The sequence below is a fragment of the Cupressus sempervirens genome, chromosome 1 (assembly GCF_028749045.1).
Source record: "Cupressus sempervirens isolate cs-2001-9-10 chromosome 1, ASM2874904v1, whole genome shotgun sequence".
Taxonomy (NCBI): domain Eukaryota; kingdom Viridiplantae; phylum Streptophyta; class Pinopsida; order Cupressales; family Cupressaceae; genus Cupressus; species Cupressus sempervirens.
In genome coordinates, this window is record NC_143118.1 from 14,133,580 (window position 1) to 14,150,660 (window position 17,081).

The 17,081-nt window shown below is 36.2% G+C and overlaps 1 protein-coding gene across 2 annotated transcripts in view; it reads right to left on the minus strand.

Annotated features, from left to right (window-relative positions):
- Window positions 1-721: 721 nt before the first annotated feature.
- LOC149575929 (RAF-like serine/threonine-protein kinase PRAF) overlaps window positions 722-17,081 on the minus strand; it is a 43,081-nt gene continuing 26,721 nt past the window's right edge. For both annotated transcript variants that reach the window (XM_089815997.1, XM_089815994.1), the window contains exon 8: window positions 722-1,710. In XM_089815997.1, coding sequence (XP_089672123.1) covers window positions 1,541-1,710 — 170 coding nt within the window. In that variant the 3' untranslated portion in view covers window positions 722-1,540. The remainder of the gene's footprint in view (window positions 1,711-17,081) is intronic.

The following is a 17,081-nucleotide window of genomic DNA, read 5'->3' on the forward strand; positions in this document are numbered from 1 at the left end:
ACATCTATTCGATTATCGACATGATCTAGCATCGTTTTGGATCAATATTCTATTTATTTATTTATAAGTGCAAATTAGATTTCTTTTTTATATCGATTTCCAAATCCTTCATTCTGCATAGTCTCTGACACATTGTTCTCTGAAAAAAACTTAATTTGGACACAAGATCTTGCTGATAGGAGGTCAATAAAGAAATATTGAATGTATTTTATGTATTTTGTTCTATATTTGTATGGCACTGAAAATACTCCATTATTAGATGTTTGAAGAGGTTTTGAATCTCTGACTCATACCTCCATTTCTTGCATTCTACAGGAAACATTATTCCCTGTTGGCATTCTTCAAACTCTTAATGATAGTCATTCAGGAATTTGATTATGTAGAAAAACAGTAAATTTTGAATGAGCTTCCTGAAAATGTGGGTATTGAGATGCTTGTTATTAAAATTGTAAAGTTTTTGATAAAAAAACTGTGTATAGTTTTATTTGCATCAATGTTTTAGATCTCTCTGAAAATAGAACATATTATGTTTCAACCTATACAGCTAAGTTATGAAATATTAGGAGCTTGCTTGATAAGTCATTAATCTACGAATAAAAAAAATTATTTCTGACAAGGTTAATTTAATAACAGAAACATTTGAAAATTTCATGAAATTCGGAAAGAAAACATACACAAATTAAGAACTATCTTCAATTCTGCTTCTGAGAGAAATCATGGAAGCCGGTAATTTTTTATTTCGTTTTCTAAACCATTTCAATTTGATTATATAACAGGCATGTGCCTTCAAAAATGATAATATACAGATACAATGGTTGTGTTCGTAACACTATTTCTATGCTATATAAAAAATACTCAAAAACTTCTGATCCATCACAAAAATATGTACGTGTGAATCAGAGGCTATATGTGAAGATTTCACTTCATTGTTATTCATATAGAGGTAAATGCTCTTAAAGTTTCATCGCACTTTGCAACCACTTACAAAATCAAGATCGCATAATACCTTGTCTCACCTCAAACAATACCAGCGACCACAAATTATGCTCTTGATGTGGGATTTTCAATTATACTTCTCCCTGGTAAGTGTCGAAGTACATATCATTTGTAACAGTACACAAAGAAAAGATACTATCTTGTACTGAAGCACAAGAATGTCTCACCTAACTGAAAGTAAACAAAACCAGGTGATATTTTTTTTTTTTTATCGATTTTTGGAACTCTGATATCATCTAGGCATTAATATGCTGTATAACTTCCAAACTGTTTTGTCTGATCTTAATCAAGATTTGTACATGCAGAAAGACTCGGAAGCGAAACTTTCCTTTCACTCCATTCACAAAGGGTTCCCTCCTATGGACGCCTTCCTTTTATTTGCTCGCGTTGCTTGAAACAAGAAAAGCTTCCGCCTCATTTCTGGACGGGTTGAGCTACTAGGCAGTCAGACATGTCAGATTAGGCTATGACTTTGAAGCTTTGTGTTTATTTTCATTATCACCTTGTCGTCATTATCACATATTCATTTTTCTGAATTCTCGCATTATTTGATATTCATTGATTCGCCCATTGCCCGTAGCTCTGTAGCAATCTCTGAAAAGGAAGGTCTCTGTGCTGGATCAAACGACCAACATCTTTCCATCAAAGACTTCCAAGCAGGTTCCCGGCACCAATCTGGAATTGTTGGACGTAATGTATTGTTCATGATTCCCCCTACAATTCATTTGAGGCAAGTTACAAAATAATCAAAACTAATATTATGGAAATTAGATAAATCAAAACATCAAATGGGATCAAAGAGATTGCTCTTATACGTGAAAAATGAGACCTGAAACGATCAAAGAGAACAAAATAGTATGTTCAATATGCTTTTCATACAGTAACACAAAATCCCTCTATAGAGATATGTACAGGAAAATTGTAAATCTCAAATTACAAGTGCTGAAGAAATAACTTTATTCCTTCCCATTCCAATTCCAAACTCCTTTTAGGTATTGTGGACAGCATTATAAACAAGTAATTGTGAAACCTGTCTTCTTGTAAAGAAGGCAAGGTGATCAGCCATTGTTGCAATCCTTCCAGCATTACTCTTCCTTTGACAAATTTATGATAAAAGGTTTACAACTTGCACCTCATCTTCCAGATTCATGTCTACTAAGTTTACAATATCATGTATTCTAAAATATGATGTTAGCCACTCCAAAAGATTTGAAAACAATGACAGGTAATATAGATATCCCACACTGACAAGCCAATTTAAAGAAGCATAATATGTTTTAGCAGCATTCTAGAAGTCAAAATTTAGACCACCATTCAAGACATCCATCTGACTTGCCGCCTCCAAAAAAAATACTAAAAATATCTTATAAAATATGCTCAGAGATATAAAAGTTACTTTATTTACTTTAAGAGAGATTTTATTTTAATTCAGAACTATTTTATTTGCTACATACAAGATAGGCACACAAATTTTATTTTAAAAGATATTTTGGATGGTATACCTATTGGCGAATATTAATTTTAAAAATTAAATGCAATGGCTGCTACTACATCTGAATAACATGAATAAAAGAGATGAGATAGGGTTCAAGTTATGAATTACTTTAGCAGAATAGATATCCTTCAGATCTGGCATTGAAACCAAAACAATGTCTGTGATATCTGTACCACTTTGTTTCAAGAAGCTTCTGAAATGAAGTAGTACAGTTACTGATCTTTAGAATGTTAAATCGAGAGGCACCCAACTGACAGTGTAGAGGGAAGGTGGTGGCTTCCAAAGATTTAGACAAATCATTCCAGATCATCGTACAGGAAAAGTCACTTGATTCCTGAATTATGTAAAAGATTATGGAATGTTGGAATATTGTCATTGATGTCAAAGGTAACAAGATTGTTCACTGATGTCAAAGGGAAAATCAGTGGCGTTCAAATCAAATTATATAAGACACAAAACATTTTATTTTAAACAATATCTTCAAATGTTTTTCGGCGGATCTTTGCAAGTAGATTTTTTGGACAACCTACTTTTTGGCTACTTAATTTTTGACTGGCCGATTTTTGCTCAACTTGCTCTTCAGCCAAACTTTTTTCCCAACTTGCTTATTGGCAAACCGATTTTTCCTGAGTTGCTTTTTACCTTATAGTACAACCTACTTTTTGCAGCTTGTCTCTTGGCCGACCTAGTTAAAAAAGGGTAGCACAAATAAATAAAAATCTGCTGGCCAACCTAGTTGAAGGGTCACAACCTTTAAGTAAAAGGTTGTACTTTAAGGGATATAAATAGAGGTCACCATTCATTTGATCATCAAATATCATTTCTAATTTAAGAGCAGAACTTCAAAAAAAGAAGCGCAGATTTATGAGAAGAAAGCAGACATTCTTGAGAGGAGTTTAATAAAGTAAAATCAGACTATTTGGAGTAAACATAAGGCAGAAGTTTTAACTTTGGGAAGACATCTTTCAGATTTAATAGCATTCATTGAAGATCTTATTGCAGATCCAAGTGGAAGTGTATTTCAGAAAAGGGAAAAACCTTAAAAGGACATTTTGCTGATGTTGCTGATTTTGAAGATCATCTAAATCAAATCTAAAACACTATATTACCTTGCAATTTGAAAGTTGGAGCCTTCTATTCTAAGAGTTTGCAAGCTTAGTGCCTCTCACTGAAGGAGATTGGAGTCTCTTGCTGAGTTGTGTAAGGAAGCAAAGGTATGCAGAAACACTTCCTATGCTAATCTTGAGAAAACGACTGTGCAAATTTCAACTTAAATATCACAAAGATTTCAAGAAATGCATAAAAGAACAATCAAAATAACAATGAAAACATAACACAGTGATTGTTGGAATATTGAACATTTTTTGGTTGTCCCGTGCCCACCTACCATCCTGGCATCCCTTGTTTGCAACTCCAACAGTCAAATGCATTTATTGTGGGTAGGTGAGTTCAAATTTGGAAAATGAGGGGGAAACTTTTGTGGACAGCAGAAAGACAAAAGAGAGGGAATGCCATTCATTCCATCACTCAATCATTCTCATACAGAGTCAAGTTTTGCAGCAGCAACAGTAGAGAATGTTTTTTTGAGTATTTTGTGCAGCAGCATCATCGGTTGTTCAATCTGTTGAGCAGTGATTGCTCCAGGTCTGTTTTATGAGAGCTCTGAGTAGCTCCAGACTTATTTGCATGCAATTTTATTTTATGTACAACAATTGTAGTTAGTTGTAGTTTTTACATTCAAGATTTGTAATAGTTCATTTCCAGTTAATAGAAAGCAAGCAATCAATCTTGCATACTTCCTGCCTATTGCACTTGTGTTGTCTCCTTCCTTGTTTATTCCATTGAGGGCTTGGTCGCAGGCAAAACAAAGTAGCACTCTGCTCTTGCTGTTTGCATTTGTTGTGGAATGCAGTTTGTGATTTTTGTGTGGGTTAACGTGCTATTTCAACAGGTGTTAACATTACTCGACATACTCTTGGTTTTGTGCTTGTCGAGTAACTCCTTTGTTGACCGAGTGATTTGGTCTTTCATCTGCCGAGTTTTTGGGGTTAACACACAAGTTATCCCCCTGTTTTGGTATATTTTACAGTGATTACCATGGGGAAACCCTTCCAGGAGAAAAACCCCACCCTCAAAAATCTGCATAATGTATTATCAAACCAAGAAGATTAAAATACACTAGCAATGCAAGTTCTTATAAAAGCATCACCACAACTCGAACTAGAAGTAACTACTTATAGCACTCAACCTTGCAGAGAAAACTCAATGATTCAAACACCTCCCCAAGCCCTCCTTATGTAGTGATTTTATAACTTTGAAACCACTTTTGGTTTTCTAATACAATGGGCTAAACCAATATGCCAAGTGTTGCCCATTCTTGACATTTACATTTCCAATATGGGAAAAGAACCAGGTTAAAATAGTATTCCCGTGCAAAACTTTGTTCCCTAGCTTAGACCCTCATAAAAGTCATATAATGATTCATCTATGCTCTAAAAGTGGCCCTCCTATATTCTACTATGGACAAGGCACATTTTTAACAACTCATACACCTTTTTACAATACATAAACATGTGGAAACCTACCAACAACAAATGTTATAATTATCTGGAAAAAAATTGCAACGTTGAGACACATTTCTCAACATTCTCCCACTTGTCGAACACCTTGCAAGAGTTAGGGGATCCAAAGTATCATGGACATAATTACTAGGGGTTGAGAGGCACATAAACTCTAAACATCATTTGAACTTCTTTGTGCTCACGGGCTTTATTAATGCATCAGTTTCTTTGCTAGGCAGATTGCACTCTAACTATCACTATAAACTGTCACTATGCCCTGTTTGAACTCTATATCTGAACACAATCTCTTTAGCCAGATGGCTTCCTTGCAGGCATGAGTAGCTACCATATACTCTACCTCTGTAGTGCACAAAACGACCACAACCTGTCACTTACTCATCCAACTGATTGCACCACCAAATAATGTAAAACCATATGCGTTGATGGATCTTCTTCTATCAACATCACCGGCCCAATCTAAATCCACATAGCCTTGAATATCCAACGAATGCTCATTTCTAGTTCCATGAAGACATATAGAGTACTCTGAGGTACCCTGTAAGTATCTAAAAACTCTTTTTACTACATCCCAATGTGCTCTTCCTAGATTAGACATGTAATCGGAAAGTACTCCTACTGCTCAAGCAATGTCTGGTCTTGTACAAACCATTGCATACATCAAACTTCCAATAGCACTCTAGTATGGTACTCGACTCATCTCTTCCATCTTTAATGGGGATATACGACATAGTGACCTAGAAAGCTTTGTTCCCATAATAACAAGAACATTTAATCGTCTAGAATCCTACATGTTAAATCTTCTCATAATGGTACCAACATACTTACTCTAGCTTAGCCAAAACTTTTTGTTTTGTCTATCTCTTATAGTCTCTATTCCCAAAATGTGCCTTGCTACACGAAGATTTTTCATTCTTTGCTGTATTTTCTAGGCAGATTGTGTAACAATTTTTTGCATCAACGTTTCGGATCACACTCTATGATCCATCATCAGGATGAGAGAGCTGAAGGAGTTGAAGGTCCTTTAGCTCTCTCATCCTAATGATGGATCACAGAGTGTGATCTGATACGTTGATGCAAAAATTGTTACACAATCTACCCAAAAAATACAACAAAGAATTATAATGGATTGTGGAAAACTAATATCTACAAAGATCTTTCATTTCAAACTTTGCTAAGAGTTGAGATTTTAACTTTGCAATCAAACCTTTTCCTTTACCAATAAACATGTCATTGACATATAAGGCAATAACTAGGAAATGATCATTGTCAGAGTTGAAATATATAGAGTGATCAAATTTAGACTGTACAAATCCTAAATTCAACACATATGTATCAAACTTCTGGAACTACATCCTCGGACTTTGTTTCAAACCATACAAGGATTTCTTCAATTTACAGACCAAATGACTTTTACCTTTCATCACATGGTGCTCTAGCTGTGTCATATAAATTTCTTCCTCCAAATCTCCATAAAGGAAAGTTGTTTTCACCTCCATCTACTCAACTTCTAGATCATAAGTTGCTACAATAGAAAGTAAAAATCAAATGGATGTCATTTTTGCTATAGGAGAAAAAAAATTCACCATAATCAACTCGTGCAACTTGGGAGTAACGTTTTGCAACTAAATATGCTTTACTTCTCAACACTTTCATCTGAACCCATCTTCCTTTGAACAACTGTTTACAACCAACAAACTTTTGTACTTCAGGCAATGGTACAAAGTCCCATGTGTCATTTCTCTTAATAGTCGCTATCTCTTCATCCATGGCTATTTTCCAAGACTCTGAATCATTCATACCAAGAGCCTCTTCTACGAATCTCGGTTCAGCAATATTAGCATTCAAAGCAAATATACACCTCCAATCATCACGAGAATATCCGTACCTTTCTGGTGCTTTCCTTTGTCTACTAGATCTTCGTACAAGATATGGTTCAGGTTCATACCTCTGATGATTCAGAACTCGTAGAGCTCTCCTTAATTTCTAGTCTTTCTAAGGGCCTTGATTCGACTTTCTCAAATATAGCAGTAAGTTAAATCACATCTTTTTCTTTTGTTTGTTCTAGCTACACTATAACAGAAGAAGGCTTAGTTTTTCTAAAAATAACACTTTTAGAATAAAATACCTTTTGGTCAACAAGAACTCAAAGCATGTATCCTTTCACACCATACCTATATCCGATGAAAATACATTTGACAACTTTGTTATCCAATTTTGTCCGCTTCTCCTTTGGCACATGAGCGTATGCCTCGCAACCAAACACTCTCAGATGTCAAATGAAGGCTTGAGGCCCCACCATGCTTCCATTGGTGTCTTATCAACAAGAGTTGATGTAGGAGACCTATTTATCAAGTAGCAAGCAGTGGCTATAGTTTCAACCCAGAACTTTTGTTCCAATCCAGCTCCACTCAAGATGTCAAGTTGAATCGCATCTTTTTCTTTTGTTTGTTCCAGCTGCACTGTAACACAAGAAGGCTTAGTTTCTCTAAAAATAACACTTCTAGAATAAAATACCTTTTGGTTAATAAGATCCCAAACCTTGTATCATTTCACACCATGCCTATATCTGATGAAAATACATTTGACAACTTTGTTATCCAATTTTGTCTGCTTCTACACATGAGCATATGCCTCACAACCAAACACTCTGAGATGTCAAGTGAAGGCTTGTGGCATGTTCATGCTTCCATTGGTGTTTTATCAACAAGAGCTGATGTAGGAGACCTATTTATCAGGTAGCAAGCAGTGGCTACAGCTTCAGCCCAGAACTTTTGTTCTAGTGCAGCTCCACTCAACATACTCCTAGCTTTCTCCATCAAGATCTTGTTCATTCTGTCTACAACTCCATTCTATTGTGGAAAATATGGAGTTATCTTCTATCATTTAATACCACAATCTTTACAAAACGTATCAAAATCATTGGAGCAAAATTCACCACCATTATCAGTTCTCAAACACATTTTATCTTCTTTCCAATCTGTAACTCAACAATTGCTTTAAATTCTTTGAAACGACTTAAAACTTTACTCCTAAGAAAATAAACCCATGTTCTTATACAAAAATCATCAATGAAAAAAACATAATAAATTGATCTACCAACAGAAGGAACATCAACTAGATCAAATCAAAGTAACGTGACTTGCAGCAAGTCATGCGAGTCACGCGAGTCCGCGAGTCACAACCACCCTCCCGAATCATAATGGCTCGTGACTCGCGAGCGGCAAGTCAGCTGGCGTGACTCGCATGACTCGCGAGTCACGCCTAACTTGGCCCAACTTGACCCAACCGCGACAAGGAAAAAATTGGGTGGTTAAAATAATATTTTTTGCAAAGTTTTTTAATGTTTTTTTTGTTCTTCCTCACTCTTATAACCCTAAAAGGGCTCCCATAACACTCTATTGTGAGAAGAAGAAAGAGAGAGAGAGGTAGAAGAGAAATAGAGTTTCATTGTTTTGTAACCAGCTGAAAGGAAGAGGAGAAAAGTTTGCATTTGTGACATTGGAACTTGCATTTAGATCATCAAGGAGTTTATAGGAGCTCTTCTCAACACTTCCCAAAGCATTTGAAAGAGGTAAGAGTTGATTTTTTAGATTTTGATGATTTTTTTCTCTATGTTTATGGGTTTTTTGCATGAATTTTTTTGGTTTGTTTATGAGTTTTTTTTTACTTTAGATCTTCATAAAATACAATGCTTAAATGGTAATATTTGGTCTAAAATGTCTTATTGCAGCAACCTTTACATTTTTCCTTACTCCTAATGGTTCTTGGAGGAAAAAAACCCAAGCTCTCTAAAAACAATAAAAAAAATGAGTGTTGGAAGTTCACCATAGACTTTCTGGGTAGAACTAGAACTCAAACAAAATGCCTATTTTGCAAAACCATTAATAGTGGAGGGATAAATAGATTGAAATACCATATTGCTAGCATACGTGGTCATAATACTGAGCCTTGTAGACTTGCAACTGTTGAGGCTCAACGTTTTTGTTATGTAGCCTTGGAAAAATATGAACAAGAAAAAGAATTAAAAAAAAAACAATTAGAAGAGTTAGCTCAGATTGGTTCTAGTTCCCTTCCACACTCATCTAGAAATGTTTCTGAGTCAATAGGTTGTATTGGAGAAAGTTCTTCCTCTCCCTCCTATCGTCCTAGTGCTTCTGCTAGTCGTACTTCTTCTACATCTATGCCTTGCACTACTAGTGGTGCTATTGCTACAGCTGCTGCCCCTTCTAGTAGTACTGGGCCTACTGGCTTTACCTTTCCTCCTAGAGTTGGAAAATCTAGGTTGAACAATTTTTTTGTACCGCATACCACTCCTAGTGCACAACTCTCACTTGAGAGGTTGGGCTAGAATAGGGAGGTACATGAAGCTGGAATAAGAGCAATTTGCAAGTTTCGGTTTTTGTGCAACATTCCATTTATAGCAGTCAAGTACTTCAACTTCATTTATATTTGATTGTTTACGTTTTAAGTTTTAAAATTTAAATTCAATTTTATACATTTAAGTTTTAACTTGATGTTGAAATTTTGAAATATGCTAATTAAAATGTTTTTATAAATGTAACAGGGCTCCTTATTGGCAGGGGATGATTGATGCAATTTCCATCTATGGTGCGGGGTTCAAAGCCCCCACTGAAGATGAGTCGAGTGGCCCCCCTCTTACTATATATGGTTGAAGAGATGAAACTTGAGTTGGAGGACCATAAAAAAAATTGGAGCCAAAAGGGGTGTACTATTATGACGGATGGATGGACAAATAGGAGGAATAGGACCCTCCTAAATTTTCTTGTTTCTAGCAGAGGTAATTCATCATCCTCTACTTCTTGTCACTGAAGTCTAAAATTTAATGTATTATTGAATAACGAAAATTTTGTTTTATTGACTATTGATTCTTGAATGATAATTATTTTGTTTAATTTTCACTTTCAGGATCCACCATGTTTTTGAGGTGTATGGATGTTTCCTCACATGTGAAAAATGCAAAATTCTTATGTGAGACTATTGAGGAGGTCATAAGGGAGGTGGGTGAAAACAATGTTGTCCAAGTGGTGACTGATAATGCAGCTAATTATGTTGCTGCAAGTAAAATTTTAACTTCTAACTTTCTAAGTTCTACTTCTAAAAAATTTGTTTTAGTTTTTCATTAAATTTTGAAAATTAAAAGTTTTTTAATACATCAAAAAATTTCATTGTTTACTAACTAATTTAAAATTGTTGCAAGAAAACTTTTGATGGAGAGACACCCAAAAATCTTTTGGACTCCATGTGCGGCCCATTGCATCGACCTCATGTTAGAGGATATTGGCAAGCTTGCATGGGTGAAATCATGTGTTACCAAGGCCAAAAATCTTTGTAAGTTCATCTATAATCATGCCTTGGTCCTTGTCACTATGAGGCAATACACGAAGGGAAAGGAGTTGGCTCATCCTGGTATCACAAGATTTGCCTCTAATTTTATCACACTAAAATCCTTGCTTACTACAAGGTTAGATTTGAGGTGCATGTTTGTTGGTCCAGAATGGAGTTCCTCCTCCTTTGCCACCAGCCCTACAGGAATAGATGCAACAAAATGCATTTATGATGATGAAGGTTTTTGGGAGCCATGTTCGAAGATTGTGGAGGTAATTTAAATTTTAAATTTTAAAAGCTTAAGTCTTAAAATTTTATAAATTAATTTATCTCATACATATTTTTGTTTTATTTTCATTGTGCAACTTTGCAAAGTTTCATCATTCACCAAAATTTTTTTTTGTTTAATTGCTTTGTAGATCACTAAGCCCCTTGTAGCCCTCCTACGAGTTGCTGATGGTGAGAAGCCCTCTATGGGCTACATTTATGAGGGCATGGATAGGGTCAAGGAGGCTATTAAGGCCAAATATGTAGGAGTTGAGGAAAACTATGGCCCTATTTGGGAAATAATTGATAGGAGATGGCAAAATCAACTTCATAAGCCCATCCACGCAACAACCTATTACCTCAATCCGATATACTGTTTCCGTGACGATTTCAAGGCAGATGAGGAGGTTCTTAGTGGCCTATACATAGTGATATCAAAGATGTCCCCTAATCCCACAGATAAATTGCTTGAGATGGATACCTATAATAATGCATCAGGGCCCATTTTTTCAAGTCAAATTTGCAAAGGTCGTACAAAATTGCAACCAAGTAAAAATTGCAACTTAATCCTTACACAATCTAGTTTCTAAATTTTTAGCTTTAAACTTTAAAGTTCAAATTTTGAAATGAGACTAATATTTTTTTGTTTTCCTTTTTTCAAAATTCAAATAGATGGTGGCAAATGTTTGGGCCTTCAACCAAAAACCTTCAGCAAATCGCCATCCGCATTTTGAGTCAGCCAAGTAGCGCTTCTGGATGTGAGCGCAACTGAAGCATGTTCGAGCACATCCACTCAAAGAGGCGTAACAGATTGTTTGTGCAGAAAATGAATAGGCTAGTCTTTCTGCATTACAACTTGCAAATTAGGATCAGGAAGATTTTGGATAGTGACACCTCTCTGATACTCTAGAGGAGGTTGATCCAGAGTCTGAGTTGATCACTGAGGCTACTGATCTTGTCTTTGATGATGAGGACCTACAGTGGCTTGACCAGGCAGATAGAGAGGACCAGGCTGAGGCTGTGGCTATGGCAGCAGAGAACCAGAGAGCTCCAGTTGTTCCTAGAACCAGAGAACTCCAGTTGTTCCTAGTGGCATCTCACAGGCATTGGCAGAGCCAGAGACTACAGTTGATCCTAGAGGGACCTCACAGGCTGATTCTATGGCTACTCAAACATCCAGGACCTACCTTAGACGCCTTACTAAGAGGCATTTTATAGATTGCCTGAGGTTGAGTCTGAGGTTGGGGATGAGGATGAGGATGACGATGACGATGACGATGACGATGATGATGAGGATGAGGACTAGAAGCCATAGCTATAGTCTTGTTTTAACTTTTTGTTTAACTTAATATATGATCAGAATTTGGAACATGTGATGATGACTATTGATTCATTGAATCTTGATGTGTTGGATTTATCATTTCATCATACATATACATTTTGATGGGTTGCATGGATTTATCATTTTCTATATGATTCTATGTTTTACTTTTATAATATTTTCTTCAGCTACTGTTTAAACTTTAAACTTTAATTACTAGTAATATAGTATTTAACAATTTATCTTTGTAGTATTGTACTTATGTAATCGATATATGTTTGACTTTTAAAGTTTTAAGTTTTAACTTAAAGTATGTGCATTATGATCAAATTATCTTCTATTTAATGATGTTATTGTGTCTTTACGCTTATTAAATAATGGATGCATGGAATATTCTTTAAATCCTAAAAAATCTCAAAATTTCGAGATTTTTTCACTTTGTTGAGTCACCACCAAGTCATTTCCGAGTCCGAGCCGGGTCACAAGTCAAGTTACCCTTGTCGAGTCCAAGCCGGCTCTGAGTCACATTACTTTGGACCAAATACATTTAAATGGATTAGATCCAAAATATATGAGGACTTATAAGAGCTCGAGCAAAACTGAATGCGGTTTTGTTTACCATAGATACAATGCACATAAAAATCAAACTCAAGATTGCAGCCATTCAACCCATCAACAAGGTTTTTATTTGTTATGGTCCATAGACCCTTCTCACCTATGTGGTCGAGTCTCTAGGGCCATAACATGGTCTTCTCCACATGCAACTTCAATTCAGTAGATAGAGCACCCTTGGATACCCAAAAATCATGACCATCTATTGAAGGAGAAACCCTCCCCTTTTCCAACGATGCATTCCTTGTCACAATCTTATTAGAAGTGTTATTGCACTTAGATGTGCATGCATCAAGTTGGTACAATGTACCCAACCTGCTTCCTCTTGATATCACCATTGCACCTCTCACCATTTTCACACCTGGTTTAGAAAATTGTACCTGCACACCCGCATCTATCAGTTTGCTAACACATAACAAATTTCTTGCTAATCCCAAGATATGCAAGACACTGTCAAATCTTCTAATTCTACCATCAGAAAATTTCACACGAATACTTCCACGGCCAACAATATCAAGAACTGTGTTATCACCCAAATACACCTTACCACCATCAAAAATTTCATACTTACTATACCAATTTCTATTAGGTGTCATGTGGAAAGATGCACCTGAGTCTTTCAACATGCATTGTCACCTGCACGAGTGGCCAAGGCTGCAATAATAGCATCTCCATCTTCCTTCTCGACCTCAAAATCAGAATCTTTATTCTTCTACTTATTTTCCTCTTTGCAATCCTTTCGAAAGCGACCATGTTTTTCATAGTTCCAACAAATTACCTTGGACTTATAGGAGATTTTGATCTCCCCTTATTCTTGGACTTAGAACGACCATGTTGCTTTTTGTTTTTGCCTTTCTTTTGGTCTTCCTTGAACACTTAAAGCCTCTTTGGCATTCAAAGAGACCTTCCTTCTCATCTCCTCAGAAAGTAGAGAACCAACAAAATCCTCCATCTTCAAGACAACTAAAGAGCTCCCTATGGCCATGATAATTTCTTCCTCAAGCAAATCTTGTTCACAAGTGATTTCGCTTGATAGATCTCACTTAGCTTCTTCCAAAGCTTCTTCACAGTAGATTCTTCATGGACGTTTATTAGAATTGAGTCTGCAAGACACAATCTAATGAGACTTTAGTTTTTTCTATTTGTCACATCATATTGTGCAACTAGAGTCGGATCTATAGGTCTCTGCTTATTCTCATCAATCGCATCCCATAGATCCTAATGAATCAATAGACCTTCCATCTTCAACATCCACATCTCAAAGTTTATGCCAAAAAAATTCTCTGCATCAATCCTCCCCAACATGCTTGCCATCTTTTCAATCCTGCACAAGCTCCCTCTCAAACCTTGATTACCTTAAAAAACCCTACACCCAACAAATAGTATCAAAACTAGCAGGCTTAGATACCACTTGTAAGGAAGCAAAGGTATGCGAAAACGTTTCTTACACTAATCTTGAGAGGACGACTATGCAAATTTCACAAAAATTTCAAGAAATGCATAAAATAACAGTGATTACAGTGGGGTAACCCTTCCGGGAGAAAAACCTGACCCTCCAAAACCCACATAATGTGTTATCAAATCAAGAAGATTACAATACACTTGCAACGCAAGTTCTTACAAGAGCATCACAACAACTCAAACTCAGAGAGACTACTTCTAGTACCCAACCTTGCAAACAAAACTCAATGATCCAAACAACTTCCCAAGCCCTCCTTATATAATGATTTTACAACCTAGAAACCACTTTTGCTTTGCTAATACCATGAGATAAACCACTATGCCAGGTGTTGCCCATTCTTGACATTTACATTTCCAAGATGGGAAAAGAACCAAGTTAAAATAGTACTCCTATCCAAACCTTTGTCCCTTAGTTTAGACCCTCATAAAAGTTATATAATGAGTCATCTGTGCTCTAAAAATGGCCATCCTATATTCTACTATGGACAAGGCACATTTTTAACAATTCATACACCTTTTTCCAATGGATAAACATGTGGAAAACTGCCAACAACAAATTTTGTAATTATCTACAAAAAGATTGCAAGGTTGAGACACATTTCTCAACAAGTTGGAGCGTGGTGGAGGAGGATTGGTGTCTCGTGTGGGTTGGGGCCTACGTATTGCAAAGGTTCCCAAATAAAATTTTGTATGTCTGGTGTTCCTTTTTAAGATCTTAATTGTGTGTATGCCTTGTTCATTGCTTTAAGAAGTGGGAAGATTGTTCTTCCATTGATTCACCCCCACTCCAAGTATGTGTGTGTTTTCTTCATGGAATATGTTAGAAGTTTTGTGTATTAGCATGCTTCCTTGCAGGGTATTCAACGATGTAGCTGATGGTATGTGTGAATTTTCTTCGAGGAATATGTTATATGTTATATGGATCGGCATTCTTCATTGCTGGTTATTCAAAGATGCAAAAGTTCTATGGATCAGCATGCTTCATTGCTGGTTATTCGAAGATGCAGCTGATGACATCACTGAGCATCAATTAAATTATAATGGCCATCAACCCCTCACTCAGGACATCATGTTTAGACACAAATGGAAAATATTGCATGCACAAAATTTCTCAATTTAATGATACAGGAATAAGGAAAATATTAGCAACAAGTTGAATTAAAAACACAAAAAGAAAATGCCTACTACACTCATTTTGCATTGCCAAAACAGTGGCCTACTTGGGCCCACTCTTTCTTCGAAATATGTCAGCCACCTTACCCTTCAATCTCACCAGCCCACCAAATAACCAGCCCTTTATACTCTTTCCTAGATGAGAAGATAAACCAATTGAATCTGATTGTGATATTGCTATCAGGATTTAACTGTATGATTTTTGAGTCAAACTCATTGACCCATATTTCATGAGTAGTGATTCAACATGAATCCATCTCTCATGAGAATAAATGGAACACTTAGCACTCATTGGATCTAGGTGATGCTCACAGGGGTGAAGCACCAAGACTTCCCGGGAGGTCACCCGTCCCAGTACTACTCCAGCCTGAGTGCGCTTAACTATGGATTTTCCTCCATGGTTAAGCCCAAAGCTGGCAACCTCATTTGCAACCCCTGTGAGCATCACCTAGATCCAATGAGTGCTAAGTGTTCCATTTATTCTCATGAGAGATGGATTCATGTTGAATCACTACTCATGAAATATGGGTCAATGAGTTTGACTCAAAAATCACACAGTTAAATCCTGATAGCAATATCACAATTTGACTTGCTATGGAAATGATCTCCTACTTATCAATTGAGTCTGATTCATCTATACTTATTAATTGTACTGTATGTTATATATAATGTTGGACTAAACACATACTAAGTTCAGTATATCTGCGATAATAAGCAAAAACAAATTAAGAATATCACAATATCAAGATAGTAACTCTTAGTGCCCCAGCAGTGACTAAATATTTTCATATAAGAATATCACAATATCAAGATACTAACCTGTTCAATCAACTTTTTGAACTTATTATTGCAATGACATGTGATTGGCTTCTACATGGTGTCATGAGAGAAAAAACAAAAATCTTATCAATTCAATGGCACCATTGCATCCCCCTCAAAAAATTACTATGTTCCGTGGGTATCCATCCCTTGGGAATTTCCACACTTTACCATACCAAGAACATTACTGGCACATGTAGGAAACATCCCCAAGGCCATTCCCTACCCAGATAAAAGAGAAAACATCTACAATGCATATAAAACAAAGGGGATGGCTAGACGTCTTCTGCCCATCCTGACAAAGGATGGTTGTTCCATGGCCCAGTCTATAAAAGATTCAATTTTTAAAAAACAGAAGATGTAAAAATGTTAAAATATAAGCCGGAAGGTGCACAAGGACTCCCACAGACCTTTGCAACCACCCTGAACTTAAAAGTTTAAAACTATATACAAAATACTCTCTTGTTTGCCGTTTTGTATTTTGGGATAGAAGACTAAGAAAGAGAACAGCAGTATGAAAACAACAGCAATGAAAAAAAATACAAGAGAGCATCAGAACATCTTTAAAGGTGATTTTGCTATCCATTGTTCATTTACAGATATCATTTTGATTTTCTTCTTCCCTTTTGACAATTCTACTTCTTTTGGCTTTTGTTTTATGTTAGTGCATTTGCAGCCGTTTATTCCTGAAAGGATAACAAAATGAGTAGTGAGGGTAGTGAAGATCAAAAGGCTCAACTTGAAAGAGCCCATTAAAGTACTTGGAACTGTTGCAAGTGCTGTGGGTTCAAATAATTCATTTACATGTCCTTCGGCTCTCCTCAAAATTTATGCAAAGGGCCCAATGCATCCTTAAGAACCTCTCCTGCAATTTTCAACAGCTATAGACAGGCAAGGAAAATAAACTCAAGGGGGTAGAATTTGTAGTCACCTGTTCAAAAAAAATTATTAGAGCAGCTCCACAAAGGTTTACAATAATATAATGTGAAAAACTAACCCAAGCCAAGAA